The sequence below is a fragment of the Paraphaeosphaeria sporulosa genome (genome assembly GCF_001642045.1).
Source record: "Paraphaeosphaeria sporulosa strain AP3s5-JAC2a unplaced genomic scaffold CC84scaffold_11, whole genome shotgun sequence".
Lineage (NCBI taxonomy): Eukaryota > Fungi > Ascomycota > Dothideomycetes > Pleosporales > Didymosphaeriaceae > Paraphaeosphaeria > Paraphaeosphaeria sporulosa.
Genome location: NW_017253370.1, coordinates 727857 through 754903, shown reverse-complemented (window position 1 = coordinate 754903; position 27047 = coordinate 727857). Strand labels below are relative to the sequence as shown.

Sequence of the window (27047 nt, the reverse complement as noted above, 5' to 3'; positions counted from 1 at the left end):
CGAGATACCGTGTAAATTTTTGCGGCGGTGGGGATCATGGCTGAGGAGATGCAAGTTATTATAGACGTGGCGGGATTGACCGAATCCAAACGGGGCCTCTTGTGGGTGGGCGCGTCCGGATGAACGCCGTCCTGTTCCCAGTGATGCGGCCTTGAGGTGCGTCCGTGCACAAGACTTGACACTGCTTACTTTCGTGCTTGACGCCGACCAGCCTTGTCCGGGCGGCACAACTTCTGGGACGCAAGAGAGTGGCCGACCAATAAACAGAACACAACTCACATTTCAGTCAGGGCACCGGAAGTGCTTCGAATATCCACTGGTTCAGGACGGGCGTATACGAAGATAACGATAATTGTGCGCGAAGGATGTACAAATCCAGTTCGGTTCGCTACGCCAGGTCACCGCGCTTTCTGCAGCAGAATGCGATCCCTTGTCAGCAAGCCGGGCATGGCATCACCAATAATCGGATCTGGCTGCTGTAAAACAACCTGGATACGTATAGATTTTACTTGATACATCTTTGTCAGCGATTTCAATAGTTGAAGTTTACATAAGTGTCTTGCGGCCCGAGGCATTCTTCTATCAGGACCGCCGTGCGAAAGCACCTTATACTTCAGTAATTCTTCAATAATTCACCTTTTCTGGTGAGAATGCCCGTTTTGATGGTCGTAAATAACACCGTGCCTTTGGGATCAACAGGACGAGGATTGAGGTATTCTGCAGACCAGCAGCCCTATTGCGCCCGAGCGTGTCGAACTGTCTGAGGAGTTGCCGACCTCACATGTTCACATATGGTGCACATGAGCAATCACATGATCATAATGATGAGCCCTGATTGTCGCGCCGGTGACGATGCCTTCCTGACCTCTTTATCTTTCTGTTTCGACACCAGATGGGAAGGCCAGGTGCCACTCTGGCAGCTGTAGCGACAGTACCACTGGAGTACCGGAACTGCCTGAAAAACCGAGCTACCAAGAGGCTCTCAGCTATATGACTGAGAAGCTGATTATGGCTTGGATGATGGGACGCACGCTGACATTACCATGGTTGTGCCAGAGAATACCTGGGTCATTTGGAAGAGCTACCTTCTTGTGATGGACCACATCGACATCTTAATTCTTATAGCTACTCGTACATTGCAGATATTATGAAGATAACACTATCTAATTATCGTTTAGTGCTGTTATACATATCGTTGGCTTTGCTACGCCTATCGCTCTAACAGCTCTCTTCAAGCTTCCATTGCTGTCTCCACTTGTCGAACAGCTGAAACCGTATTTGGAGTGGCCTTCGATGATCGGCAGGTACCATGATCGATTGCTACCGTGGCATCTGGGGAATTCGCCGACTATGGGACAGAATCTCTACATCATTGAATACGTCGCACTCAACTGGTACTCTCCTGTGTTGGCTACAAGTTACAGTGGCCGCGCATTCAGCCATGGGGATACGATCATGGTGGTGAAATCCTCGCGCATACTGGCTATCTGACTGGCGGATTTGCATTCGCGCTTCTTCCGTTATTGATTTTCTTTGCTTGACGTAATAAAATTCTGTGGTGGCCTACGAACTGGCCTCACTCAATCTATATTTTCTTACATCGGCAGATTGCACATTTTTCTCGCTCTTCATACCTTCCTCCATTCCGTCTTTCTCCTCGCTGCGCGTGCACAAACCAGAACATACCACGTCGATTTGAAGCTGCCATATTGGCAGTGGAATATCGTAGACACTGCCTTTGTGTCTGCTATCGTTAGCGTGCTCTTCATGCGTCGCCTCTCATATGAGATCTTTCTCATTGGTCATATTGTCATGTCAATTTTCAGCATCTTTGGCAGTTGTTGTACTTAGGTTCGGCCGCGGAGGTAACTATTAATACTGACTGCATGCGGCTGTTGCTGTGTGGTACTCATCGACGAAGTGAACACTATTATAGATATTTTTCTTTGAAAAGAACGATGAACGAAGACGTACATCTTTTAGGGAGATCTTTCCTATAAGAAGCGTACATTATGGTAGATTGTGAAAGGGCAAATTTAAGCATTTTCGAGGCTGCTTTTGGGGACAATTCGCGCATTTCGGCAATCACGGCGCCGGGACCCGACTGGTATCAACCCAATCATACGCCTACTCTTCCCCTATCTCTGGAAACACTGATGTTCTTCCGTCAAATAGACATGGCTTATTGACAGGAACATATGCAGGAATCAGAGTTGGCTGCGCATTTGGGCTGTTGCTGTTATTGTTGGGATCTGCAGTGTGTGTATGGCGCAAACGGTTGAAGAGTACCCCACCTATCGAAACTCAGAATATACTTCAAAAGGCGGAATTACATGGCGAAGAAAACCATCGGTCAGAAGCTATGAGCAAGTTACGGCGGAGCTCGAAAAAATAGAGCCTGGGCACGAGATGATGGGCTCATGGGTTGTCCCGGATGAGATGGAAGACTGTGAAATACCTATACACTAATTGGGCCATATGTATCGACAGATCTGTGAGACGTCGCATAGCAGTAGCGCCTAAACGGACAGATTTTCGTTGGGGAGATGTTGCTATTCTTGCTATCATTGTGAAATCACCATACATCTGTGCAGCTTCGCTTCAGTAGAAAAAGAGGAATAAAGTTAGGAATAGAATTGACGATAATTAGATGATGAAACGACTATGGAAGCCTCCAAGCATCGCATTGTAACGCCCCCGCACCATTCTTTTCTTTGAGTTTGACCATTGCAGACAAAATCCAGACCAAGTGTTAGTTGCCACGAAACCTCCATCACAAAGTTCGGTCAATCCGGTTCGCCGATCCATCTGCAACAGGCTGGAGGTTTTTGATATGACCATCTTCAAAGGTGTTCGTGTGATACATCATCCATCCCGTCAAAGGCTTGATGGAGTCAAGCGCTGAGTCTGGGTCTTCATCGCGGATACCATCATTGCTTGTCTTGGAGTCTGTCGTACTATTGTCCTCTGTGGTAGCGTGGCCGTCCGGAGTGTCTTTCACTTTCTGCTGACTGAACGCTTCCATGCCAAAAGATCCTGCAACCATTTGCGTGAGGTACTCCTTCCCGTTATCGTTGATGGTGAGTGGCACAATAGCATACCCATTGGGAACGTCCTTGAAATCGACCTCGCAAGCCGGAGCGCCCAAGTCTTCGGACCAACCTCTTTTGCTAATGGGCTTCCCATCCGCGTCCCAGAAGCAGAACGCAGTGATCCATCCTGAGAGATAAGTTGGGCCACTACCACCGAAAGTCCTGTGCGCAATTCGACCCCAGAAGTCGAGAGTCTCTGGCGTGCGCTCGCCATCGAATGTGGCAATGAAGCCCTGAAGGACAGGCCGCAGGCCATCTGCAAAGGCAGCAGGTTCTGCACCAAACTCTGGAAGTGTATCGAGTCTCTGCAGGATGTTTTCCCAGTCCTCTCGCTTGCCGAGAAGAGTGACTGATGGGATGCCGCAACTGAGACAGGCACCGTACGAGAAGTACTTTTGCATTGCGCCCATGAATAGCACCGACGCAACAGCGCGGTCGGATTCGGTGGTGGTACTGAAGGACGGCATGATCCATTCTTGCAGGTCAGCCCTCTCGACGTTTTCCTGGATCATATTGGCAACTTCTTTTGCGATCCTCGCAAAGTCAATTGTGTTGATCGACCCTTCAGTGTGCACAATAAGTTCTTTACGCTCCTCATGGGTGACGAACAGGTACCGTAGCTCCTCTGCATGCGCATTGATGTAAAAGCTCAGCTGGGAGATGATGGCGAACCAAATATCCTCTGGTCGTAGTGTGAGGTTGTGGTGGTCGCTGTAAGCGTAGTACGCTGCCCACACAAGTCCGTTCGTGGAAGATGCGATGTGCTTTGGGAAGTACTCGTTCGGCAACACCGAGGACTGGAGGACGCCCTTGCTTTTGTTCTTCTCAGAGTGGGGCAGGAGTTCTTCATGATTGTTCATTCTTCGCCAGTCCCAATTCGACGTGTTGATTGCATTAGCATCATGCTTCGCTATTGCGACGGTGATGGGCATTTTGTGGTAGGGAACGCGGTGGCGTTGCAGGTATTTGGGTATCAGTAGAGAAGATGAGAATTGTTGGTGAGTAGAATTCGCCGACGTGTTTGCAGTTATATATCTGCGAGGAGATGATAATATGGTACATGTTGGGGGATATTTGAACCAATAGGCAGCAACGTGCAACCTAGGCAACAGTGCAACTACAACTTGTGGTAGCCTCTCATGACAACAAAAAGACCGGATCTAAGCAATACATGTAATGTTGAAAAAGCATAATATGCCTAGGGTAACTAAGCGATTGTGCATTTCTATGTTTCTTAGCTGATACTTTATCGCCGGTGTTCAGGTTGTCGAGAGAGGGTATCTAGGCAGCTTACTGTGTCTGGGCCAGACGCTAATTCGTACTCTACACAGATTTGGTTCCATAAAAGCTCTCTCGCATTTATTAAACCTCTGTTGCAATATATCTCGTTCTCATGTGGGACTAGATTCCAGTTAGATTCGCCATGGCGTATCCCACACTTGTAGCGCACATGTAACATGGTGTTGTGAGGCGTGAATCTGGTCGATGGGTATCTTGCCCTGAGGCCTTGCTGCAGGTACCTGAAGTTGGTTACTATCGATTCAAGGCCAACCAGTACCCTTACCAAGCTTGTTGGCCCGTCGCGCAGAACCATTGATTTGCCTTGCCTTCCATGGCTCAAACCGTGTCCGGCATATCTGAAAAATCCTCATCCGACTCATCATGTCTCAACAACTCGGGCATATCGTCGAAATCATCTTCATCTTCAAAACCGTCTTCCTCGTCCTCATAATCACCGCCAAACTCCCCAAAGAGCTGTGCCGGCGTTACGTCCCGCTCGGCCTCAAAAAGCATCCTCTCATATTCATGTTCCATGCTTTCGGCCTCCCTCTTGATAGCGGCATCGTCTGGAACAATCTGCCGCGCTAGCTCCAAGGTCCTTATCGCATCTACCATGCAGATCGGCTCACCATTCAGCAGCGCGTCAGCCTTTCGGCACATTGCCTGTCTGAAGAAGAGTTTGGCCAGCTGAGCATCTGAGGGCTCCCAGACATAGTCCTTCCTCCACCAGTTGGGCTGGCGTGCGTTCATGACCCTGTCAATCTGCTGCTCTGCGAGCGAGAGATATACATGTGCGTCGTGCGTACGAGGATAACCAGGGATTGGCTTGTCGATTCCGGTGAGCTGGACGTGCGTTATATTCAAGCACATGAGAAAGTAGAGCTCTACCATAGCGTCAACGAATGCGGTATCACCTTTGACACAAAGATTCTTCCAAGAGCTGCTCTGGTGCATGCGTTCGATGTCGTTCACGGCCTCTTCCCATGTTTGCGATGCTGCACGTAGTTCTTTGGCCTTGAACAAGTCATTTCCGCGTTGCTTGGCAGTTTGAATTTCGAATAGGACGGTCTGAGAGTCAGTCCATTCATCCTTCGCGATTTCTTCTTTGATGGCGCTAGCGAGGCTTGGGTCCACACCTATGATCTTGATGTCCTCAACACCGCGCAGCTTTGCTCGGAACGGAGCTAAGAGTTTCTCTTGTGTTCCTGGCTCTTTGAAGAATGGCTCCAGCAATTCTCTTTGCTCGGGGGAGTTTTGTTGAAGATATGGTGCCACCGCGATACTGATGTTAAGCGTCTTATTCAAGTTCGGCATGTGCACATTGCCCAAGGTTCTGATCAAGCCTGCACAGTCTTCGCCCAGAATCATGCAGTGCACAGCCATCGAGTTAGCCCTCGTGACAAGATGATGGTCTTCCGGACTCCACCAGGCTAGGCCTTCAGGCACAACCGACACACTCATCGTGTAGCCCTTGAAAGCTTCCACCGCGGGCAGATGATGGCAGATGACACGCCGAGTAGATGTCTCGAGCATGTGATCGAGGGGCAGTCCGCCGAAAAACTTGATGTGGACGAAGCGGTTGGTTTTGACCATTATGTCGTAGGCCTCAAGGTGTATTTGTTGGTTGGCACGAAGAATAGCTGTATGAATGGTGCGGACATAGTAGCCACACGGCTTGTGCTCGACCACATCGTTGACGCCGAGAGACGGTGCTGCCTTGAAGTCGCAGAGGAGCTCTTGGTATATTTTATCCCGCAGTTCGGGTGGCAAGTCCAGAAAGCGGAAGCTGAGGGATCCAGCTCCTTCACGGCCGGCAGTGCGATCGGGCATTTTGTGAATGGAAAGATAGTCGTTACGGCTGTTCAGCGATTGTTCTAGGGCGCATTCCCATTCCTTGCAATATTGATGGACGTGCGCGAGCTCTCGGAACCAGAATGGGGTTACACGCGACCAGCGGTGGGCGTGTCCCCGCAATTCCCATGCCAAGCCTTTCCGGCCCAAACGCGAGTATGCTACGCTTCCTTTACGATGTGTTTTGAAGGATGTGACCGAGTGGCACGGAACTCATCGGAGAAGGGTAATGCCCAGGAATACACCCGAGAATCTCACCGCCACTAGTGTACCCTAGAAAAGGAGATGTCGAGTTTCACTCTAAATCACGTGACACGGAGCTTATCTGGGCACCTGCACCCCTTCCCAAAGTTGCAATCACCCTGTCTACTGGTACATTTGATGGAAAGACTGAGCTGTGCGATTTTGGGGTATTCAAACGAGCTTTTTGCTCTCGTAGTGATAGGAAAGCTGTATGCACATGGCAAACCAGACCACTCGCTACTTATATTGCTAGTAGATTCTGGGGTAATCGGGGCCGTTCTAGGTCTCCGACAATATGGCTCAAATCATATCACCCTTGCTCAGCGTTTCAAGTGAGCTGGTGGATCACTGACGTAACAATTATAAATCATATGCGATACAACATGATTTCGACAGCATAACCAGCCCTTCTCTCGATGATTCTGCAAAAGGAAGCGACTGCTCCGTCCAAAAGCCATGATATCCGGTGTAGCTACGTAGAAAGAATTTATTCACATTGTTCGTCTAGAAATCGTCTATATACACCATGAGCACGGCCCATCTGCGCGCTTATTCTTCCCGGGCCCATCCGTGAGGGTGAGGCTTCTTCGCGGAGAAAGTTGTGCCAATGTCGCCCCATTTGATCTAATTTATGTTAGCTGAGTTACCAAAGGGGGCTAAAGGACAAAGCGACATGTCCAAGACACATCGAATCTGTACCGGGGAGTATCGTACCTGGCTGAAGACTACACTGGGAGCCTTCTCAATCTGCTGGATGATCTTGGGGTCGCCCTCGGTCGCATTGCAGGGTCCCGAGTTTCCGCTGTCAAGCCAGTTCATGAAGCCGCCCTCGTCCCACCAGATGCTCATCGCAAGCACCATACCCCTGCTCATGGCACCGCCCATTTGCTTCATAGCACCGAGGCGCATGAAGTCGCTCGCGCCGTTCTTGCTGCAGTAGGCATCGTCCATGGGGACAGTGGAGGCGACGTCCTCGATGACCTTGCCGTTCTGGACGTACTTGCGGACGACCGACTGGAGTGTGCCGTTGGAGGCGGGGAATTGCGTGACAACGGTGAAGGGCTTGGAGGTGTCGACCTTGCCACCGGGCTTGTAGTAGGACTTGTCGGTGGTGTAGGGGTTCTTTCCGCAGCCATTCTTGTCGCAAAGGCCGGCTTTGGTGCACTCGGCGCCGGTGCAGCCGAAGATGGAGTCTTTGCTGCAGGGGTGGGGTGCGACTTGGGTTGCGACCTTGTTAGCCTCCCAAATGTCGAGCTCGTTGCAGCAGACGCCCTTGGCAGCGATGTTGCCCTATGTCTTATTAGGGTGGTCCGCACTTAATTTTGGAAGAAGTCAAACTTACGACGCCGTTGTACCAGGGAGTGACGTAACATTGCGCATCGCAATATCCAGTTCCGTAAGTAGCACCTCCCGGGTTCAAGGCGGATCGACCACCCGATGCCTCCATCTCGGACATGTACAGAGCACCGTTCATGCCGCATGGCAGCTTGGAGACGTCGACATCGAAGGTGAACTCTTGACCGGTCAACTTGATCATCTCGTAATCCTTCTCATTGGGCGCCAAAAGGTATACCCTGGGGCTGGAAACACCACCGTCTTTGTTGTACATGTTCATGGTGAGTGCGCCGCCCTTGGTGGTCAAGCCGCTGGCAGCGTAATCGGAGTTTCCCTCCATGACGCAGTTCTGCGCGCATGTCGCCTCGTCCGGGCACGCAGTGGGGTCGGGTCCGCTTCCCCAGTTTCCGCATCCCTTCGTGGTGTCGTTCTTCTGGTGGATCCAGTGGGAGGCCGAATCAAGCACGATGGCCGATTGCTGGGCCTTGCAACCACCCGCCTTTGTGCACTTCCATGTGGTGAGCTTGGGGTGTACCTCCTTCGCAGTTCCCAAAGACTGAGCGGCAGCAAGACCAAGAAGGGCCGCAGCGGCAAGGGCGTATGGTGCCATTATATGGTAACAATTAGTGACGAGCGAAGACGAAGGAATTGCGTGATGGTAGCTGTGACAAAGGAAGGTCGAATGAACTTATAGACCTGCGTGTGGTATGCTCCTCGGACCGGTACAATGGTAGTTATTGACAGGTACTTTACTTGCCTCTACGCCAATCCCGCGAGGCCTGAGAACCCGGTCCCTACCCCAGTTCTAGAGATTTGAGATCGCAAGTTCGCGAAGTTTTCCCGCGAAGTGGAACTGCCATTGTCCAATCATGCGAGACCAGCAATTTATCTTCTTAACCTCGGAGATAGAGCCCTGCGTCCCGCAAACATCGCGTGGGTCTCGACTAGCCTCAAAAGGTGCGGGAAGAAGGCTTCTCGAAGGTTTGGAAACATCAGGTGAGAAGTTGAGCCAATCTACAGGGCTCGGTATAAGTGCGTTTATATTGCGGCTAATTTCCAGTAGCTTGGCGAGCAGGCTGTAACCGGGTTATGGAAGTGTGGGAAAAGCCAAGTCTGCGGGCGGTCCTGGACTAGTGGCAGATGCCATTCGGCAGTGCTGTGTTGATGCAATCGATAATTACGCCTCCTTGTGAATGGTCTTGCATGCCCAGGTGCTATGAGGCTAGTTGCAAAGATGGTATTGGATTGACCACCTTCCTTAACAGGTAATAAACACCACTCTGCACAGTATAGGCACAGTTATGTAGTAGCCCACACGCGGGCCTGTGCATTAGATTAGTGCGCGCTTAGATTTGGGGCGGGACGTTGTCTGGGGAGATCAATGTGGATGCGATCTCCTAGGAACATCGGCGCGGGATGCCCGTCGCTAGGAGTTGCCGGACACTACAGTACACTTGCATCGGGCAGTGTACATGGTGCACGACATTGGCATCGACGAAGTTGGATGAAGCATGCGACAGTGAAATGAGAAAATGATTACATCTCGTCGGTAGGAACACTTGTGGGATCGGCGCTTTGGTGCGGTACTATTCCAAAAATGAGTTAGTGCGATCCGTCTGCCATCAGATCGAATCCACAACATTGACGACTTTCCTATACCCAACATCTACGCCTTCTTTTCCACCAAAATGGGTGATTTTCTTCTGTATTCCTCCGACCTCTCACCTTGGCAATAAACCTGCGCTTGCTGTCCATCGCATTGGCGCCGAGATCTGTCACGGCTTCGTCGGCGCTCATGCCGATGCCACCGGGCATTGTCGCAGGTGGCGAGCGTTCTGGCCTCAGTATCGTACCCCCAATGCACCTCGCGAATGATGCGGGCCTATGTTCACCTTGGCTTGTCGTAGGTCTCGAAGACCATCTTGCGTAGCAGGTTCCCTCTTGCTGTAGACTGATTCCATCAGCTGCAGCACCAAAAAATAACGAAGAGCAGTATAAACTTGATCTAAAGATGTGCTGCGTAGGCTTCCGGAACTTATAGCATGAAAGCTTGCCAGCGTGGTATGTAGAGTGGATGACGAGACTATGCAATTAATACACGAATACTTGTACGCTCAAGGCCGTACTAAACAAGACCTCAACTCCTCCAGGCCACACACTTCGGGTGTGAGAAGTTTGCATTTTGGCAACCCACTGAAGCTCAGTACGGGATTGAGCCCCACTTGGAAAGTGGGCAAGTAGTCAAAGTTGCTTCTACTTCAAACTCCGACAAAGGTTTCGCGCAGCATGCGCTTCTTAATGTCAATTGGAGGATTTACTGGAGATCCAACCATACAGTTAGGACAGCAGCGCTAGGCCACCAGCCCTCGCCTCACCAAAACATACTACATGCCGTAGACCCATGCTGCCATCCTCTGACCACGCCCTCCACCAACCCTCCCCGGACCACACTGGACGACGACACGAAACCGTTACACCACCGAAGATTCACCCACGATGAGCAAACAAACCCACCTCGAACCATCTTCGAACACCAATCCAACACCGAGTCGACACCTTTACCTGGGTACTACACGCCTCGTGTCGTACCACACCGACAGTAAACTCACACTCATCTCCAGCATATCAATCTTCTCGTGCACGCACACCCCCTCTCGTGCCCTTGCTAGTCCCCGCCGACCGCCAAATCTGGCGTTCTCCTCCCCCACCCGCTTACCTGCATGCCTCCTTCCCAGACTCTCCTAGAGACACCCACCGCATATCGCCTTCCCCGCTGCAAGTACGCTACAATACTTTGTCACACGGGCGCAGAGACTCTGCTTCACTTCACTGTTCCACCTTTGCTGCACACCTTGCAAGCTCTGTTTTTTGTTTTCATTTTTGGCACTCGGAGGGACTATTTTCTATGGGCTTCGTGCTTGCTTGATTAGGTGCAGGATATTGTTCGGGTGTCTGGTACAGACCGCATGTATGAGGTTGGGTAGATTACTTGTTCTGGGATGGTGAAGCGTGGCCCGAGGGCTTGCAGAACGTTGTGCCAGCGGTGTCAGAGCGTGAGTCTCGTAGTCGCGTCGTAGTAGATGGCCGAGCATGTGACACTGGCGGATTGAACTGTAAAGGCAACGTATGACGGAAGCTCACCGCAACATGAGAGGCTTGGGGCTTGGTATGGTATGGTTTGGTTTGGTTTGCATAGCACATTGTGTCTTATCCGTTGGGCTTGCTACCCTCGTTCCACAACGCACACTCTCCCTCCGTCCATGTCCGTCACTTGGTTCTGAGCCTTACACCCGCTCAATGCCCTCCGCCCCGCCCAAATCCTTGCCATCAGTCGACTCCCGATGTACACGCTTCTCGTGATGATGTCCCGCCGCCTCCGCCATGTCCTCATCCGCATGCACATCCATGCTCCTCCCCCTGTACTCGGGCCCGATCAGTGTAAGGATAATGACATATACATACACGCATCCCATGAAGATGCAAATGACCTTGCCATACTGAAACCTCTTCACCTTGCCCTTGGGCGGCAGCGGGAACCGCTCGCCGATGGTAGACTCGATTGTCGAGGATGCTGAAGAGACCAGGTTACCGAGTTGGTACGAGGTGCCCACGACGAAGGTGCGGAACGAGCCAGGGGACAGCTCCATCAAGTGGATGGGGATGACGCCCCAGGCGCCCTGGACGCAGAACTGCTCGAAGAAGGCAGCGGCGATGACTTTCGTGCTGGAAGTGTAGGTGTACGGGTAGAGGAGAGCGCCTCCGATGATGCTGATGAAGATGATACTGAAGCGTCGCCCGAAGATGCTAGAGCAGTACCCGATGACGGTGCCACCACAAATAGCACCCAGATTCGCGACGACCTGCGTGACGGTCACGGCGTTGGGGGAGAAGTTGTACTGGTTGGACAGCATGGTGGGGTACAGGTCCTGGGAGCCGTGCGACATGAAGTTGAAGCCGGCCATGAGGAGCACCATGTAGATGAGGAGGAGCCAGTGTTTCTTGAGAGCGACCTTTCCTTCGTTGAGGAAGACTTTGGCGGCGTTGGGAGTTTCTTCGCGGATGCGCTTGCGCTCGAGGTAGGCTTGCGTTTCGGGGAGGCAGAGGCGGAAGGCGATGATAAGGACGGGGGGGCCGGCGCCGAACCAAAAGAGCTGGATGGGATTAGTGTGAGGCTTTAAACGACGAGAATGGAGGGAGCTTACTGGACGCCAGCCGTGACCGACGGTGTCGACGAACGCGCGAGCGAAGACGGTGGCGAGGAGGTAGCCGAAGGCGTAGCCTTGCTGGAGCATGCCGGAGATGAGACCACGAGCTTCTTCGGGGCAGTCTTCGAGCGCTGAGGAAGGTCAGTTCTGTGCTGCTCTTCGTGAACCTAATGCCGACGGATATTGCTCACCTGTCGCAGCCGCGTTGCCGTACAATCCCCCCATGGCAATCCCAAACAGCGCCCTCACAGCCAAAAAGCTGTTGTATGTAGTGCAGAATCCGGTCCCCAGTTCCAGTACGATGAACAGCAGATTGTTGACGATGAACGGCCACTTTCTCCCGTAGCGATCAGCCGCCAATCCAAAGATTATACTGCCCACGGAACGCAACATTAGCACGAGCGTTATGCCCCAAGTGATGTCAGTTTTCGTCTTCCCAAACGACTCAGCCAGATCCTCCACCGTCAACGACACAGTAAAGAAGTCGAACGCGTCCCAGGTCCAAGCACAAAACGCGACGAGGAAGAACATCCATTGTTGGAAGTTGAGCAGTCGCAGGAGGCGGATAGGATTGGGGACCTTGGCCATGGGCGGCTTCAGTGTGGAAAAGCGCGTTGCGATGTAGCGGCCGGCGGTCATTTTGGGTTCGAATTGGCCGTAGCCCGCCTCTCCGGGGGAGTAGCTTTCCTTGGGAGCGTCCATTGTGTGTGGATATGGGTATGGAGGAGTGGTAGGACGAAACGATACGTCAGCGCGGAAAGCGACTGAGCTGCAGCACAAGGCTGTGTGCCGTGCGTGAAGTGGTTGGAACCTGACTAGAGTCCCGCGGCAGCACCACTGTCTTGCCAAAGCCGTGTCAAGAATGTCAAGACCCAAGATAAGAAGCGAGCGAGGAAACCCAGCCCCTCCAGCGCCCTCGGCCTTTATACCATTCCACAGAGCTCCAACCTACCCCGGTCGTGCCCACTGCGATCGGCGCACTTGCCTTCCCTCTCTGCTCCTCCGACCTCTCCCATGACACCAGCCAGCGCCGTTCCCCACCCGTGCTTAACCCCGTGGGCGCTCCCCGCCAATCGCCCCGGGTTCTGGAGGCCGATGCAGGGGCTGCACGGACGGCATGCATGCCGAGCCTTGGCCCAGCGAACAAGCCCGTCGAACGGGCCGCCTTGACGACGTTAAGGCGCCGTGGCACATGAGCACAAAGGCTTGTCGCGAGACCGCCGACGTCACGTAGCGAGCGTCTGGGATTGCCATCTCCGCGCGTGTCGCCACGGGGCTTCTCAGACTCGAGGCCAGCGAAGGGACTGAAGCGTGGCTGCGTGTTTGCAACCTGCCGTGCATCTTCTCGAGACGAGGGCCCTCATCCGACGGATCGGCATCTCGTAAATTGATCAATCAGCGCTGTGGGCTCAGCGCGGGAAGCCCGATGCGGGCGGCATGCTGCGCTGGCTCCGCGCTATGCCGTAGCGCTGCGACCTCGCGATAACTCGGTCAGAGTCCGAGTTGCGGCTCTTCCGTCTCATTCTCTTTCTCCACGGCCGGCTCGGTTTGGAATCTCTGGGGTAGTGGGCGGACGAGGAAGCCATGCGAACCACTGCCTATGCTCCCGCAATCCACCCCTCCGTAGCATCAAGCAACCCCAGCCAATGACGGCGCAATTATACTCGAAAATGGCCCGCCGGTTTACTCCGCACGCTGCGTTGACGGGAGAAGCAAAGGGCAAGGAGAGATGTGAAGGATGAAGGTGGCAGTAGGGTTGCGACGAGCACGCTCGCTGTACCATGGTTCGTTGCCGGGGTGGACCGTACGTGTGCTAGGCGCGCCCCTCCGAGCCAAACCAAGGTGCGGAGAGTGCGATTACCGCGACAGCGAGCGAACACATCGGACCCCGACGAAGAAGTGGGACAGAGGAAACAGATCAGAGCATATGATCGATACGCAGCACGAACAAGTCGACTCTCTTACGTCTTTCCGATTTCAAATGCACATGGGTGAACATCAATCTTAACCAAGAAGAACGCATATCCTCGCTGCATGCCATGCCACGCTCAAACGCCGTCTGAATGCCCATTGATGCGCACACACATTGCCCCTACCACACCGTCGCCCTTCTCTCCGCACCCGTACCGGCACCCGCCCTCGAGCTGCCCGCCTCACTCCCAAACTCCTCACTCATCCGCTCCAGCTCCGTCATCCGCAACGCCTGTTCAACGCTACTGACAAAATGCCTCCGCCCACCGCACAACTCGACGATGCCCGTCTTCTCGAAAAGCAGCCCCACCAGCGACCGCTCGTGAGGGACCCTGCAGAAGAACACACTAACGTCGCGTTTACGATACGACTCTACAATCTCGACCAGTATCTGCGCCGCCGCCGCGTCGAGCGACGTGACGCCGTGCACGTCGAAGATGATGTTCTTGTTGTGTTCCTCGCGGCGTACCCGTGGCAGCGCGGGATGCGCCGACGCCGTGCCGTGGTCTTCGAGACGCTTGAGGCGCGTCTTGAGGTTGCCTGTGTTGAAGAAGGTGAGCGGCTCGGGGATCTTGACAATGAGGCACCCTTCGATGAACTCGAGGCTGTCGGGGTCCATTTCCGCGTTGGCGAACTTGTCCGTGGTGCCTGGCACGCGGCCAAGGATCTGGATGCGTGGGCGGGTCGAGTGGCGGACGAGGCGGAGGATCGAGAGTCCGATGCCGACGCCGATGCCGCGCTTGAGGTCCCAGAAGATGGTGACGACGAAGATGAGGAACATCAGGATGAGCTCCGAGTATCCGCGGACACGGACGAAGAACTTGATGTCGTGTGGAGCTTCTTCCACAAGGGAGTAGGCGACTACTGAGACCATGGCGCAGAGCACGCCCTTGGGCAGGTAGTAAAACGTTGGAAGGAGGAAGAACGTAGCAAGGATGGTGATGATGGAAAGGAAGATGGAGCTCATGGGTGTAAGTCCGCCCGTAGAGGCGTTCACCTTTGATCGTCCATAACCACCAAAGGCTGGCAGCGCCATGAAGAGGCCGCCTGTAATGTTTGCGGTACCAAGAGCGATGAGCTCGCGATTTGCGGAAAGCGGCATGGATACGCCATCTTTGTTACGGTCGCCGCTGCCCAGCGATTTGGCTGCTACTGAAGACTCGAAGAAGCCTAGGAGAGCGATGATGAGCGAGGTATTGATGGCGTCCCCAGCATACTTCAGGTGAGAAGCCTCGAACGGGAAGTGCACGGCGAAAACGCTTCCGCTGGATTTGACGTCTCCGAGGATGGCGACGCCCTTGAGGTCCAGGCGGAACTTCCAAACGATGATGGCTGATAGGACGACCACGACGAAACGATCTGGGATATAGGCCACGCTTGGGTAACGTGATTGGAGGCGCTTCTTGAGCTCTCTGTGAATGTGTCAGATGCTGCTCACGGATCGTGTTGGACCGACGTACCTGAAGAACATGATGATGCCGAACGCAGTGAAGGAAAGTGCGGCTGTGAGCCCGTGGGCGCTCCCTAGATTCCTCACCAGAAACACGAGCTTGTCCACGGTACTTCCATGCGAAACTTCATCAGCGGCAAGCTTGGCCAATCCCATCTCCGGGATCAGCTGGTCTATGAAAATGACGATACCGATGGCACTGATGAAGCCTCTCAGAAAGGGCCTGCTGAGAATATTGTCGAGGAAGCCAAGTCGGAATATGCCCGCGGTCAAGATGAAGGCGCCAGCTAGCGAAGTAACAATGCCTGCAATCTCTGCATTCTTCCTTCCATCTTGGTCGCCTGAGCCATGCCTGATGACGTCCCGCACCACCTCGCCTGTCAACAGCGAACCCGGTGCTTCTGGTCCAACCACCATCTGGGGGCATGTACCCAAGATTCCATATATCAAAGGATTTATGGCGAAGCTATATAGACCATGGACCGGAGGAACGTGAGCGAGGTTGGACGCGTACGAGAGCGCCATGGGTATATAGAACGAAGCCATGGTCAAAGCTGCGATGAAGTCGCCCTTGAGGTAGCGCAGCTCGTACTGTTGTACCCAGTTCACGATAGGTATATAGTATGCAATGTACCTTGGATTGTCAGCTTGAGGTACATGTCATGATACGATGCTCACTCACATCAGTTTCTTGTGCTTGACACCGTGCCGTTCGGCCAGGTACTGTGTCGTGCTCTTGCCGGCGCGGCCACCCAGCACGCCGTCAGCAAATGCATCGCCCAAGAGGGCGTGCGTCGCATCTGCTGCTTCCCCTGTTCGAGGGTCTATTGCGCCAGGATAGCGTCCACCAAAGCCGCCGTCGGTGTTGAAGCTTCCGTAGCTCTTGCTCGAAGCTGGCCGCGGGGACATGGCGCCATGGTTGCAGTTCTCCTCGCCGCAGCCCGACGCGGAGTCCCAGTTCTTGTGGTTCAGCAGCCGTGTTCGCACCGTGGGCTCGAGGTCGACGTCTATTATGCCGCCGCGTGGTCCTTCGGCGTTGTCGTCTGCCGAGTGCACTGATGCGCGGTCTGTACTCATGTGGATGCCGTCGGTGCTGAACTCGAGGTCATGGTGCGCAGCGCTACTGGGAGCGTGGGCGGGCCCGTCGTCGTGGTCGGGTGCGGCGTGCATGGTCTCTTCTGGCGACGAAGAGCGCTCCGAGGGCACATGGGAGTTTCGTAGCTGGCTGGGTGTGGTGGGCGCGTGGGGGTTGTACCTCGCGCTGGCGTTGGACGACGTGCGCGAGTGCGACGAGGGTGACGTCGGGGGAGCCATGTTTCAGTTGTTTTCTTCACGGGCGCTATTGCCGTCGAGGCATGCAGGCTCGTCAATCGCCGTGGCCCGGCAGCAGCACGGGTGTGTCCTGGTGGATAGAGAGGCGGGAAGGTGTGCTTTGCGGTGTCGCAGCAGTCATAGTGCAGCGACGGATGCCTGTGGAAAAGAGCGTCTCAGTTGTTTTTGCGCTTCTTTGCGTGGATCCCCGGACGAGGCCAGGCTAGCCACGGGCGCTGGCCGCCGCTTGATGCCATTCCGCCGGCACGTGCGAGGGCCGACTTGCCCGCTCGGAGTAAACCTGACGAGAGCGAGCATCGGGGCCCAGCCATGGCGGTGGACGCGGGCAGAAAAGCGGCGCATCGAGTCATCGCCGACTTCATCCACGGCGCAACAAACACAGCGCTGCACCCTTCATTCCGAGCACGCATCGCAGCAGGCGTACTTATACCCGACGTCATCCGCATACCGGCGCTCCTCCCAATTGACCTTTTCCGACCGCGCGATCCGCCAGCAGCTGCCTCCGCCGCCGCCATGTCGTTCCCCACCCTCCACGCCCGCGCAGAGGGCAAGCCGTTCGAGCACCGCTCCTGCCTCACCCCCACCACGGCGAAGAAGCTGCTCGACGCTGGCTACCCCGTGCTGGTCGAGCGCAGCCCCACAGACCCCAACTACTCGCGCATCTTCAAGGATGACGAGTTCGAGCAGGCCGGCGCGACGCTGGTCGACACAAACTCGTGGGAGACGGCGCCCGAGGACCGCATCATCATCGGCCTCAAGGAGCTGCCCGAGGAAGACTCGCCGCTCAAGCACACCTTCGTGCACTTTGCACATTGCTACAAGCAGCAGGGCGGCTGGGAGCAGGTCCTCGCCCGCTTTCCCCGCGGCGGCGGCACCCTGTACGACCTCGAGTTCCTCCAGGACTCGACCGGCCGAAGAGTCGCCGCCTTTGGCTACCACGCGGGCTTCGTGGGCGCTGCGCTAGCCATCAAGGTGCGACGCGCGAAACTCCGCCTCCACACACGATGCTAACCCCTCCAGACGTGGTCATGGCAGCTCACCCACCCCAACGGCGAGCCCCTCCCCGGCATCGAGACCTTTACTGACGGCCGCGGCTACTACAACAACGAGACCGAGCTCATCACCCAGCTCAAAGAGGATGTCGCCGCAGGGGAGAAGGTCGCCGGTCGCAAGCCCTCGTCGCTGGTGCTGGGCGCCCTCGGCCGCTGCGGCAGCGGCGCCGTCGACCTACTCGAGAAGGTCGGCTGCCCCGAGATCAAGAAGTGGGATCTTCCCGAGACCAAGGACCGCGACGGGCCGTACCCTGAGATCATCGAGAGCGACCTCTTCGTCAATTGCATCTACCTCTCCAAGCCCATCCCGCCTTTCGTCAACCTCGAGTCGCTCAAGTCGCCCAGCCGCAAGCTGAGCGTCGTGTGCGACGTCAGCTGCGACACCACCAACCCGCACAACCCCATCCCCATCTACAACATCAACACCACCTTCGACAAGCCGACCGTCGAGGTCCCCGTCGAGGGCAACGGACCTAGGTTGTCTGTCATCTCGATTGACCACCTTCCGTCTGCGCTGCCGCGAGAGTCGTCCGAGGCTTTCAGCGATGCGCTGCTTCCCAGCTTGCTGGCGCTCAAGGACAGGGCGACGGCGCCCGTATGGCAGGGCGCAGAGAAGCTGTTCAACGAGAAGGCTGCGACGCTGCCCGGCGGCGTCCCCAAGAAGGAGGTGTAGATTTGATGAACCACGCATGATACCAAATAAACTCCCTAAGAATCGGCATAGACAAAAGCCAGGCTTCAAAAATGTACTGGTAGCTGGAATGAAAAACCTCACACTCAGGTTTTCTACATATAACTAGAACTTGGAATGGACGTGAATCCCGTGACTGATGATGATGATGATGATGATGATCTTGTACGGCTTGTACCGTGAGCTAGCATTGCAGAAATCCATTTCTTTCTTCAAGCAACTATCAGTGGCCACGTTCGCTGCAGCCTGCCTGCTGGGCACAGCGAACACCAAACGGCAAAAAGACAAGATCTGGGGCACACCACGAATCGAACGTAGGTCTCTGACTACCCTAAGCGTAAACGCTCTGTCGGCCTGCCGGTCTCAAGCGCCGTATCCTAGCATCGAACAGCGTCTTGCCATTGGACTATGTACCCGGGGATTGTTTGATGGCAATATAGCGGCTGACAGTGTAAATCTGGTAGGGGATTTGGGCGGGTGAGGTGAGTGAAGACGGGCAGGTGAGCGGCGGTAGGCTGCAGGTGAAGAGTGAGAGGAACGTGCGAAGTGATGCGTTGCAAAGCCAAAGAAGTCCTATGGTACAAGTCTAATCCTAGAAAACAAAAGGCGGACAACGCTCTCAGCTAAAGTCCACAATACACTGGTCGTACACATTCGCGGTGACACTTCTCAAGGCCAGAGCTTGGCCATTATCCGTCGCGACCATCGCACTGCGCATGTCCGGCATCCTCTAGTCGCACTTGAACGTGCAGTCCATTTCTCGATCCCCGCTGTCGTACTTACCCACGCTGCAGCGACCCTCGTCGTCCGACGTCCACTTGTCGTCTCCGTACTGGAAGCTCACCGGGTCAGCATCAACGTTGCCAGTCTTGAAGCTGATCGTCTTGGGCAGCTTCGTCTTGAGCACGACGTCCGGGCCCGCCTTGCCCTTGCCCCCAATCTTCTTCTCGTTCGCATCCTTGACTGACGAGATCTCCAGCGCGTAGTCATCCCTGCTCGGATCCGGTTTCTGGAACTGCTTGACGTGGAAGCTGCACGTGCCGGAGCGGTACCCTTTCTTGTCTTCGGGCATGTTGGAGTCCAGCGTCCCATCTTCCGACTGCAGGCCTGCGCGGGGCACACCGCAGCTGTACTTCTTGGTGCGTTGGTTGCTGATGTGGCTGCCGATTATCGAGGCTTTGTAGTTGCCGTATTTGCAGAGGAAGGCCTTGCCGTATTCGCCGGCCGAGCCGTCGGTGCTTTGGCGCTGGGCTTCCGAGTTGACGGCGATGGGCTCCCACTCGTTGAGGTACTGGCGGAGATGTCAGCAACGCTGCATTCCGAAGACGCGCGATGTCGTGAGGGTTTTGCGTCTCCTTTGCGGAGCACTCACCTTGAGCCGAAGGTTCGGCGTGGTAAGTCCCTCGCCCTGTCCCTCTCCGTCCCGTTCGGAGAACTCGATACTGAACGGCCCGATGCGGTCGTCCTCAAACCTGGAATGCCCGCCCACACGGCAGTTGGGAAAGTTTTTGTACTCTTTCTTCCCGCCGTTGTCTTCGTCGCATTCGACCGAAGCGTAGCACTCTCCGCCATCGTGAGTCGACATGTAGACCTCGCACATCTCCGGGTATTCTTTGAAGTCCCTGTGAATTCGTTAGTTCCTCGAACTCGCTCATAGGGAGGTTTCTTGTCTCCGCAGCTGGGGTAGAATCCTGCCTACCAGAGATTCACCGGCTCGTCCTCATCGACACCTGCAATGTCTAAGAGATCCAGTATAAAGCCCACAACTTTCTGCATCGCTTTTCCGACCTGGCGAGGGACGATAGCTGTTGTGACAGGGCTGGCCTGGGCATGCTCCAGCTGGCCCTGGAAGAGAATGGCCGCTGCGGCGATAACGGTGGACTTCTTCATGATGCGGCTATATGGGTTTTTGGAGAAACAAAACGTGCTTGTTAGATGCTAGTGTGATGACGCTAAAAACAAGAAATGATTCTGTTGTTTTCATCCTGTGTAGGCCAGGTATCTTTTATATCACACCAGATACAATCTTTCGTCACTCGTAACTTGAGTCCTGGAACATTGAGCCCCATAGACGCTGTATGCCTCTGCCCAGATGCAAACCTTTGACCTGTTGGGGTCCATGATCGCTGTGCGCTCCACTGTGTGACCCCGTCGGCCAAGAAGTGTGATATTCTTAGCAAAGAATCGGCGGAAATGGAGATCTTGGCGAGGGTGGAAAATTCCGCTGTAGCTCGGCGCTGTATTCTTCTTTCCATTTCGGGGTGTGACCTGCAACGAAAATGACATCACGCGAGGGACATAGCCAACTTCATGTGCCAAGACAACTCAGCCTCACCAGCATCCTACTCCTTCGCCCCCGCGGCGAGCATCCAAGATACTGCAGATACGAGTTTGTCACTAACAAGAGACACTTGTCGCTCTCGAGCAGGTCTTGGGAAACTGCTTTTCATCTACGTCAGCCATGGCCGATGCACACGTGCCATTGTGAAGAACACCTGGGCAGACCCCACGTCTGTGCAGCCCCCACGACTCAAGTAAGTAAGCCAGCACAACCATGGCTATCATCGACGTGTCGCGCAGAATAACGAGTTAACAGTGGGAAGCCCTCGACATGATACAACAACAGGTCAAGATACGTGTATACCATTCCACTGCGGGGTGGTGACCTGGGACGTTGTCTTGATCAAAACAGCAACGGTGGCCCCCACCCAAGACCGAGATTCGTTTCTCGAACCACCATCTGATCAGACCAAGCTACCTTCTCAAGCCTGCACAACCCGTGTCTAATATGTCCGATCGTCTTTCTTCCTTCTATCTTGTATTCAACAAGACCATATACGCGGATGATTACCCATTGCTGCATCCTCCCCACCAGCTTCTTAATACCTCCATACATCTACCCGATCCCCTCCATCCATCCTCAGACCCCCTCACAAACCGCCTGCCCATGCCCCTCCTTCCCACACTTCCCGCAAACGTGCCTCCGCTTGCACCCCACCCACAAGCACCCAGCCGTCCCATTGAACTTCTCACACACAAAGTCGGGGTAGTTCGAGCACAGGAACACGCTGTGCGCGGAACTATGGCAGTTGCTGCACACATGGCGCCGCTGGCAGTGCAAAAATAGACATCCGCACTCGGAGTTGAACTTCTCGCAGACATGGTTCGGGTAGTTCGTGCACGCGGGGAGCGTGTGGTTGGGAGAGTGGCAGTTGGAGCAGATGTGCTGGCGGTGGCATTCGCTCCATGTGCAGCCTGAGGTCCTGTTGTGGAGCTCGCAGATGCGGGTGGGTCTGTTTGGTGTGGTGTCGCTGGAGATCCAGGACGGGTTGAAGGACGTGGGGACGAAGTACATGGGCATGCCGGTGCGGGGGTCGCTGAAGGGGGCGCGAGGCGGAGGTATGGGGTACATGGTCAGCTCTGCGGCGGTGAGGGCTTGTGGGATAGTGACGAGGTTGGTGGTTGTAGAGAGGGGGCCATCCGGTGGGGAAGTGGCACACATCACCACCTGTTCGCGAGCAAGAGGCTGCTGGTGGCTGGTCGGGGTGGGGTTGGCGCTGGTCATGTAGCTGCCCTTGATGAGTGAGCTGGGATTGAACGTACAACCGTGCGCGCCATGAGTGGTGCTCTGGCAATTCGAGCAGATGTGCGCGCGCTGGCAGTGGCTGAGCCAGGATGCGCAGTCGATCCCGGTGTTGAAGTAGCGGCACACCTCGTCTGGGTTGTTCGCCTGGTAGGACACAGTCCTATCGCGGGTGGTGATGCGTTGGCCAGCTGTACAAGTCAGTAGGCTTTTGTAAGCAGATGCCCACAAAGACTCTAGTTTCGTCTCGGTGCAGCTCTAAGGTGGAAAAGCAATCATGTTACCTTCGTGGTCGGCCTCGCTGTTGTTCTGTTTGTTCAGCAGTTGGGCCACCATTTCCTTGGTCGCATTCTGAGCGGAACCCAAGATCCCATCAGGGATACGGGACACGGGAGCCGCAGACGGAAGGAGACCATTGTCATGCTGCTGCTCTGGAGGAACAGCAGGGAGCCAAGGCAGGCTCATGATGCAGTCGATGCAGCCGCAGCCTGACAGCGGGGTATCCTTGATATGGTGGTGCTTTGTGGAAGATGTGGATGCCATACTTGTACGAAGAGGGAGGTCACGGGTGGATCTCGGGTGTGGGTGGTGCGCGGTTGCTGGAAGGCAGGGTAGTGCTCAGCGGGCTTCATATGAGAGGTAGCGAGCGTTCGAACGCAGTGGTTCTCGACTTGGCCTTGAGTTGAAAGACGCTGAGGCGAGTGGTCTATGCTAACCCGGATTAGGAAGTTTTGGTGAACGTTGGTCACTGCGTTTCTCGGTTTAGTCAACGTGTGGAGTTCGATAGGACCTTGTTTGGGTAGCCCGTCTTGGTATGATGAATGCTAATCACATCCTTCATTCAAATGAGATCCCTGGCTATGGTACAGCCCAGATCTTAATGATATCGTCTCCATGCCATGATCTACTTGTTGTAGGGTAGTGACAGCTTCAAATTCTAATTATATATGTATATGGTTGCATGGTCATTCAGTTGCACGAGTACCCAGAGACAGAAGGCGCGTCAAGGGTAGACGATCGTCTAAAGAAATAGTGTTCACTGCGGGCTGAACCAATTCAACTGTTGAGAGACGGGAGAGCTGCTGTGAGTATTATAAAGCCGAAGAATGATCATCATATGGGCTCTTTGATTGACACTAAGGTCATAAGAATAAGCAAACTTTAGCGATCAGGTGCATAGACGCTGAGGCAGAATACAAATGCGATGGAATTGCAAGGTTTGCTGAGTATATTGAGATTGACTATGATGGAACATGGCCGAAATAATTTTCAACTTCTCGCGTGGCGCCCTTCTCTATAGCATCTCGCGTGGCAACAACACGTGCTCAAAGACGTCCCTTGTATTGCCGTACATTGCAGACGAACTTTACACAACACGGATAACCGACCTTCGCGACCCACTCATCAGGAGTGAACACTTCGTTAATCTATGTTTCAAGGCATACTTTATGGAAGCGATGATCGCAATTCTTCAGTTGCATGGACGGGTCCTCAGTGGATGCGAAGAGCTCATCCCAGCAAACACTGCCAGGGTTTTCAGCACTAGGATCCTTTCTATCTTTCTCGCTATCCAAATTTTCTGCCGGTGGAGTTATTGTTGCAGGTCCAGTCACGACGTCACTAACCTCGGTAGCAAAAATGCGAGGGCCAACAGCTTGGAGCGGGAGGTTGACAAGATCGGCAACGACCATCTCCTCGTCGATTTCTCCATCTTCGCTATTTGGTTCGTACGGAATAGGGTCATATTGGTTGAACTCGGAGGAGTGCCAAGCAACGTACTCTTCATAGAGGTGACTACGGCGTCTACGACGTGCATTTTGTCCATCACATTCGAGCTCGACAAGTGCGATTTGCAATGAGTCTCCGCAATATGGGTTGTCTGCTAAGAACTGTACAGTCTTGCTGATACTGATACCTATACTCTTGTGAAGGTTCTTCAAGGGCACCAGTCCACGCTATGACGTTGACCGAATGGTAGCACCTTAAATACCATTATACCTTCCAAGTTCCATCGAAGCAAGTGCAGTGCAGCTTACCTTGCGGAAACCGGATACTGTACCAATATCCTGACAAGCTCCACCCAAGACGACATGCTCAAACTTATAAGCGCCACCCCCTCGCCTTACGCGCACAAAGTCCGCATTTCTCTGCAAGAAAAGAACATACCCTTCAAGCTCATCACCGAAGTTCTCTGGAACAGCACAACGCAATAACCGCAATACAATCCTTTGGAGAAACTCCCCGTCCTGATCATCCCCGCAGTAGGCATTTCAGAACTCAGCCTTCCCCCAAGCTAAGACGGCAAGCCGATCGCAGTCTACGAGAGCCACTTCATTATGGCATGGCTCGAAGCCAAGCTCGCTGCACCACGCTGGCCGAGCATGCTTGCAGATGACGTAGACGGCTGACTGGAAGCGCAGGAAGTCGAGGTGGTCTGTGACGGCATGTGCGATGCGTTTGTACTTCGATTCTTCGAGATTCAGCGGGAACAACCTTCGAAGGAGTGGATGGAAAGACAGCAGCGCAAGATTGATTGGGGAATGATGTGGTTAGCTGAGAAGGCTTCGGTGATCAATAGAAAGGAGTTTTTGGTCAGAGGGAAGTTTGGGCTGGCGGAGATTGCGGCGGGGACTGTGTGCTCGGATCTGGATGTTAGATGACCGAAATATGCTTGGAGGAAGCAGCATCCGGAATTGGCACGTTATGTTGATGGGTTGAAGAAGAGGGAGAGTTTCAAAGGAACTGTGCCTACGCCGCAGATTATCGATGATAAGATTGTGTAGTTACGGCGCCCTCAAGGCGGCGCAAGCGGATCGGAACAGGACATACATGTGGTTTCGTTGCGGTTGAAGGGCACGATCCATATTTCTAGGAAGTTGCGTCGCTTGTGGAAGGAGCGAACTGTACCTACCAGCCTCGCGCTTGCCACAACCTCTATGCATCTAGGATCTCGGAATCCATCTCTTCCACACCCCCATCTTCAGATTGCGTAAACATTCGCCCCGATTACTATTCTACTTACGAACAGGACGACGTTGTATCAGGCGAGGCACGTCCAATAGAGCAAGTGCCGGACCCCGTGATCTTTTTCCCGAGGTGCCTCGGCCCCGGCTCGCCCCACACGTTAAAGACCTCCGCAACTCGCTCCGCACTTTCACAGTCTGGCCTCTATCACTTTCACCTGCTTCTAACGTTCAATTGAATTCTACTGTACAGCACATCTTCACCATGACTGAGCGACTAAAGTCCATCGTTTCGCAGCTCTCGCCGTCCCAGAGCGGACTGAGCGCCATGTGAGTACATCCGATTGCCGAGCTCACGCGTCCGGGCGCGGTGAGACAGCGGAAGCTGATAGTGCCACAACAGCACCACCAAGAATCCCGATGATATTGTTATCACGCTCGCGGTGCGGACGCCGCTCGCCAAAGCACACAAGGGCGGCTTGAAGGACACGCCGCTAGATGGCATCCTGGTCAAGCTGCTGAAGCAGGTCATCGCAAAGTCGAACCTGGACCCGGCACTTGTCGAGGACATCTGCCTGGGCAATGTATGTATTTGGAGACGGATGCCCCATGAGAATTGGCCTAACAAGGAGCCAGGTCTCCGACTCCAAAGCCGCGTACTACATCCGTGCCGCCATGCTCGGTGCCGGTTTCCCCAACACCACATCCGGCTCCTCGGTGAACCGCTTCTGCAGCTCCGGTCTCAAGGCCGTGCAGGATATCGCCAACCAGATTGCCACCGGCTCCATCGAGATCGGTCTCGCCATGGGTGCTGAGTCGATGACCACTGGCGGCGACCGCCTCGAGCGCCCTTTCTTCGACGAGATCCTGGAGAGGCAGGAGGCTCGCGACTGCATGCAGCCCATGGGTCAGACCTCGGAGAACGTCGCCAAGGACTTCAACATCAGCCGCGAGAGGCAGGATCGCTATGCGGTTGAGTCGTACCGGAGAGCCGAGGTTGCGCAGAAGGCGGGCTGGTTCGACGACGAGATCGTGCCGATCCAGGTCAAGGTGAAGGATCCTAAGACCGGCGAGGAGAAGGAGATTACCCTCACCAAGGACGAGGGCCCGCGGTACGGCACCACATTCGAGGGTCTGCAGAAGATCAAGCCTGCCTTCCTGCCGCACGGCGACAGGTCGCACGGCGGAAACTCGTCGCAACTTACCGACGGCGCCGCCGCCGTCCTCCTTATGAAGCGATCAAAGGCGCAGGAGCTTGGCCAGCCCATCCTCGCCAAGTTCGTCGGTGCCACCGTCGCTGGACTTGCTCCCCGCATCATGGGTATCGGTCCTACCGTTGCCATCCCCAAGCTGCTCACGCAGTTCAACCTTACTCTCGACGACATCGACCTGATCGAGATCAACGAGGCGTTTGCCTCCATGGCAGTGTACTGTCTCGAGACTTTGAAGATTGACCACTCTAAGCTCAACGTTCGAGGTGGAGCTATCGCATTGGGTCACCCGCTCGGATGCACGGGCGCGCGACAAATCGCCACAGGTCTCAGCGAGTGTAGGAGACAAAAGAAGAAGATCCTGCTCACGTCCATGTGCATAGGCACGGGCATGGGCATGGCTGGTCTCTTTGTCAACGAACAGCTATAGATATTATTACAAAGTTATTTAAATGTTGTACATCATGTTCATCTGCTCGGTCACAAAGCCTTGCGTGATTACTATTTGTGCTCGTACCTGTCGTCTGATTCAATTGCAGCGGCCAGACCCGTCGTACAATGCCGGGTCCCATGCCAGAATCCTTCCAGGCCCTGCCCAGATTTACTAAATCGAGGGGTTCGCATACGGCATTCAACGCCCTCCGTAACTTACTAGTTCAGGCAGCTTAAGCACCTCCGTTTCCAGCGATCTGCATGTTCGTGATGACTGCAGCAACCGTTTCACAGCTAAAATCAACATGCAGCACAACTGACCAATACAGGCAGTTTGAACGCCTCCGTTCTGGCT

The 27047-nt window shown here is 54.4% G+C and overlaps 10 protein-coding genes and 1 pseudogene across 11 annotated transcripts; 2 read left to right on the top strand and 9 right to left on the bottom strand.

Moving 5' to 3' along the window:
• Window positions 1–2654: 2654 nt before the first annotated feature.
• Window positions 2655–4112, bottom strand: CC84DRAFT_1168214 (uncharacterized protein). The gene has a single exon (XM_018179340.1). It carries the CDS (start codon window positions 4022–4024, stop codon window positions 2774–2776), a length of 1251 nt encoding a protein of 416 aa, XP_018031388.1. The 5' UTR covers window positions 4025–4112; the 3' UTR covers window positions 2655–2773.
• Window positions 4113–4440: 328 nt separating this feature from the next.
• CC84DRAFT_1263082 (uncharacterized protein) lies at window positions 4441–6667 on the bottom strand. Its single transcript, XM_018185206.1, has 2 exons — window positions 4543–6667; window positions 4441–4493 (listed from the first exon to the last, which is right to left on the bottom strand). The coding sequence occupies exon 1, from the start codon at window positions 6201–6203 to the stop codon at window positions 4710–4712; it is 1494 nt and encodes a 497-aa protein (XP_018031387.1). The 5' UTR covers window positions 6204–6667; the 3' UTR covers window positions 4441–4493; window positions 4543–4709.
• Window positions 6668–7006: 339 nt separating this feature from the next.
• On the bottom strand, window positions 7007–8541 carry CC84DRAFT_275687 (glycoside hydrolase). The gene is made up of 3 exons (XM_018185708.1): window positions 7810–8541; window positions 7182–7757; window positions 7007–7091 (listed from the first exon to the last, which is right to left on the bottom strand). Exons 1-3 carry the CDS (start codon window positions 8410–8412, stop codon window positions 7017–7019), a joined length of 1254 nt encoding a protein of 417 aa, XP_018031386.1. The 5' UTR covers window positions 8413–8541; the 3' UTR covers window positions 7007–7016.
• Window positions 8542–10990: 2449 nt separating this feature from the next.
• CC84DRAFT_275658 (sugar transporter family protein) lies at window positions 10991–12881 on the bottom strand. The gene is made up of 2 exons (XM_018185707.1): window positions 12199–12881; window positions 10991–12138 (listed from the first exon to the last, which is right to left on the bottom strand). Exons 1-2 carry the CDS (start codon window positions 12707–12709, stop codon window positions 11087–11089), a joined length of 1563 nt encoding a protein of 520 aa, XP_018031385.1. The 5' UTR covers window positions 12710–12881; the 3' UTR covers window positions 10991–11086.
• Window positions 12882–13955: 1074 nt separating this feature from the next.
• Window positions 13956–16952, bottom strand: CC84DRAFT_1154449 (uncharacterized protein). The gene is made up of 3 exons (XM_018176889.1): window positions 16111–16952; window positions 15439–16062; window positions 13956–15390 (listed from the first exon to the last, which is right to left on the bottom strand). Exons 1-3 carry the CDS (start codon window positions 16740–16742, stop codon window positions 14100–14102), a joined length of 2547 nt encoding a protein of 848 aa, XP_018031384.1. The 5' UTR covers window positions 16743–16952; the 3' UTR covers window positions 13956–14099.
• A 164-nt stretch (window positions 16953–17116) lies between these two features.
• CC84DRAFT_1154448 (Formate/glycerate dehydrogenase catalytic domain-like protein) lies at window positions 17117–18635 on the top strand. Its single transcript, XM_018176888.1, has 2 exons — window positions 17117–17732; window positions 17781–18635. The coding sequence occupies exons 1-2, from the start codon at window positions 17274–17276 to the stop codon at window positions 18483–18485; spliced, it is 1164 nt and encodes a 387-aa protein (XP_018031383.1). The 5' UTR covers window positions 17117–17273; the 3' UTR covers window positions 18486–18635.
• A 161-nt stretch (window positions 18636–18796) lies between these two features.
• On the bottom strand, window positions 18797–18919 carry CC84DRAFT_t94 (annotated as a pseudogene). Its single transcript has one exon. The product of its transcript is annotated as a tRNA-OTHER (tRNA).
• Window positions 18920–19131: 212 nt separating this feature from the next.
• On the bottom strand, window positions 19132–20256 carry CC84DRAFT_1128323 (uncharacterized protein). The gene is made up of 3 exons (XM_018175795.1): window positions 20203–20256; window positions 19876–20125; window positions 19132–19794 (listed from the first exon to the last, which is right to left on the bottom strand). Exons 2-3 carry the CDS (start codon window positions 20101–20103, stop codon window positions 19234–19236), a joined length of 789 nt encoding a protein of 262 aa, XP_018031382.1. The 5' UTR covers window positions 20104–20125; window positions 20203–20256; the 3' UTR covers window positions 19132–19233.
• Window positions 20257–21423: 1167 nt separating this feature from the next.
• On the bottom strand, window positions 21424–22629 carry CC84DRAFT_1209103 (uncharacterized protein; the record flags this gene model as incomplete). Its single annotated transcript, XM_018182200.1, has 2 exons — window positions 21424–22277; window positions 22371–22629. 2 exons carry the CDS (start codon window positions 22627–22629, stop codon window positions 21424–21426), a joined length of 1113 nt encoding a protein of 370 aa, XP_018031381.1.
• Window positions 22630–23513: 884 nt separating this feature from the next.
• Window positions 23514–24355, bottom strand: CC84DRAFT_1180102 (uncharacterized protein; the record flags this gene model as incomplete). The annotated part of the gene is made up of 3 exons (XM_018180455.1): window positions 23514–24020; window positions 24123–24202; window positions 24253–24355. The coding sequence occupies 3 exons, from the start codon at window positions 24353–24355 to the stop codon at window positions 23514–23516; spliced, it is 690 nt and encodes a 229-aa protein (XP_018031380.1).
• Window positions 24356–25069: 714 nt separating this feature from the next.
• CC84DRAFT_1168208 (3-ketoacyl-CoA thiolase 1) lies at window positions 25070–26725 on the top strand. Its single transcript, XM_018179339.1, has 3 exons — window positions 25070–25379; window positions 25453–25633; window positions 25686–26725. Exons 1-3 carry the CDS (start codon window positions 25315–25317, stop codon window positions 26688–26690), a joined length of 1251 nt encoding a protein of 416 aa, XP_018031379.1. The 5' UTR covers window positions 25070–25314; the 3' UTR covers window positions 26691–26725.
• The last annotated feature ends 322 nt before the right edge of the window (window positions 26726–27047 follow it).

Coding starts and splice junctions, on each gene's coding strand:
- CC84DRAFT_1168214 (XM_018179340.1), bottom strand. CDS start 4,024: ATGCCCATCACCGTCGCAATAGCGAAGCATGATGCTAATGCAATCAAC.
- CC84DRAFT_1263082 (XM_018185206.1), bottom strand. CDS start 6,203: ATGCCCGATCGCACTGCCGGCCGTGAAGGAGCTGGATCCCTCAGCTTC.
- CC84DRAFT_275687 (XM_018185708.1), bottom strand. CDS start 8,412: ATGGCACCATACGCCCTTGCCGCTGCGGCCCTTCTTGGTCTTGCTGCC. Junction 7,758..7,809: donor CTCCCTGGTACAACGGCGTC/GTAAGTTTGACT, acceptor AATAAGACATAG/GGCAACATCGCTGCCAAGGG. Junction 7,092..7,181: donor CCAGTGTAGTCTTCAGCCAG/GTACGATACTCC, acceptor AACATAAATTAG/ATCAAATGGGGCGACATTGG.
- CC84DRAFT_275658 (XM_018185707.1), bottom strand. CDS start 12,709: ATGGACGCTCCCAAGGAAAGCTACTCCCCCGGAGAGGCGGGCTACGGC. Junction 12,139..12,198: donor CGGCAACGCGGCTGCGACAG/GTGAGCAATATC, acceptor GACCTTCCTCAG/CGCTCGAAGACTGCCCCGAA.
- CC84DRAFT_1154449 (XM_018176889.1), bottom strand. CDS start 16,742: ATGGCTCCCCCGACGTCACCCTCGTCGCACTCGCGCACGTCGTCCAAC. Junction 16,063..16,110: donor GTCAAGCACAAGAAACTGAT/GTGAGTGAGCAT, acceptor TGACAATCCAAG/GTACATTGCATACTATATAC. Junction 15,391..15,438: donor GGCATCATCATGTTCTTCAG/GTACGTCGGTCC, acceptor ACACATTCACAG/AGAGCTCAAGAAGCGCCTCC.
- CC84DRAFT_1154448 (XM_018176888.1), top strand. CDS start 17,274: ATGTCGTTCCCCACCCTCCACGCCCGCGCAGAGGGCAAGCCGTTCGAG. Junction 17,733..17,780: donor GCGCTGCGCTAGCCATCAAG/GTGCGACGCGCG, acceptor TAACCCCTCCAG/ACGTGGTCATGGCAGCTCAC.
- CC84DRAFT_1128323 (XM_018175795.1), bottom strand. CDS start 20,103: ATGTGCGAGGTCTACATGTCGACTCACGATGGCGGAGAGTGCTACGCT. Junction 19,795..19,875: donor CGCCGAACCTTCGGCTCAAG/GTGAGTGCTCCG, acceptor CATCTCCGCCAG/TACCTCAACGAGTGGGAGCC.
- CC84DRAFT_1168208 (XM_018179339.1), top strand. CDS start 25,315: ATGACTGAGCGACTAAAGTCCATCGTTTCGCAGCTCTCGCCGTCCCAG. Junction 25,380..25,452: donor CAGAGCGGACTGAGCGCCAT/GTGAGTACATCC, acceptor GTGCCACAACAG/CACCACCAAGAATCCCGATG. Junction 25,634..25,685: donor AGGACATCTGCCTGGGCAAT/GTATGTATTTGG, acceptor ACAAGGAGCCAG/GTCTCCGACTCCAAAGCCGC.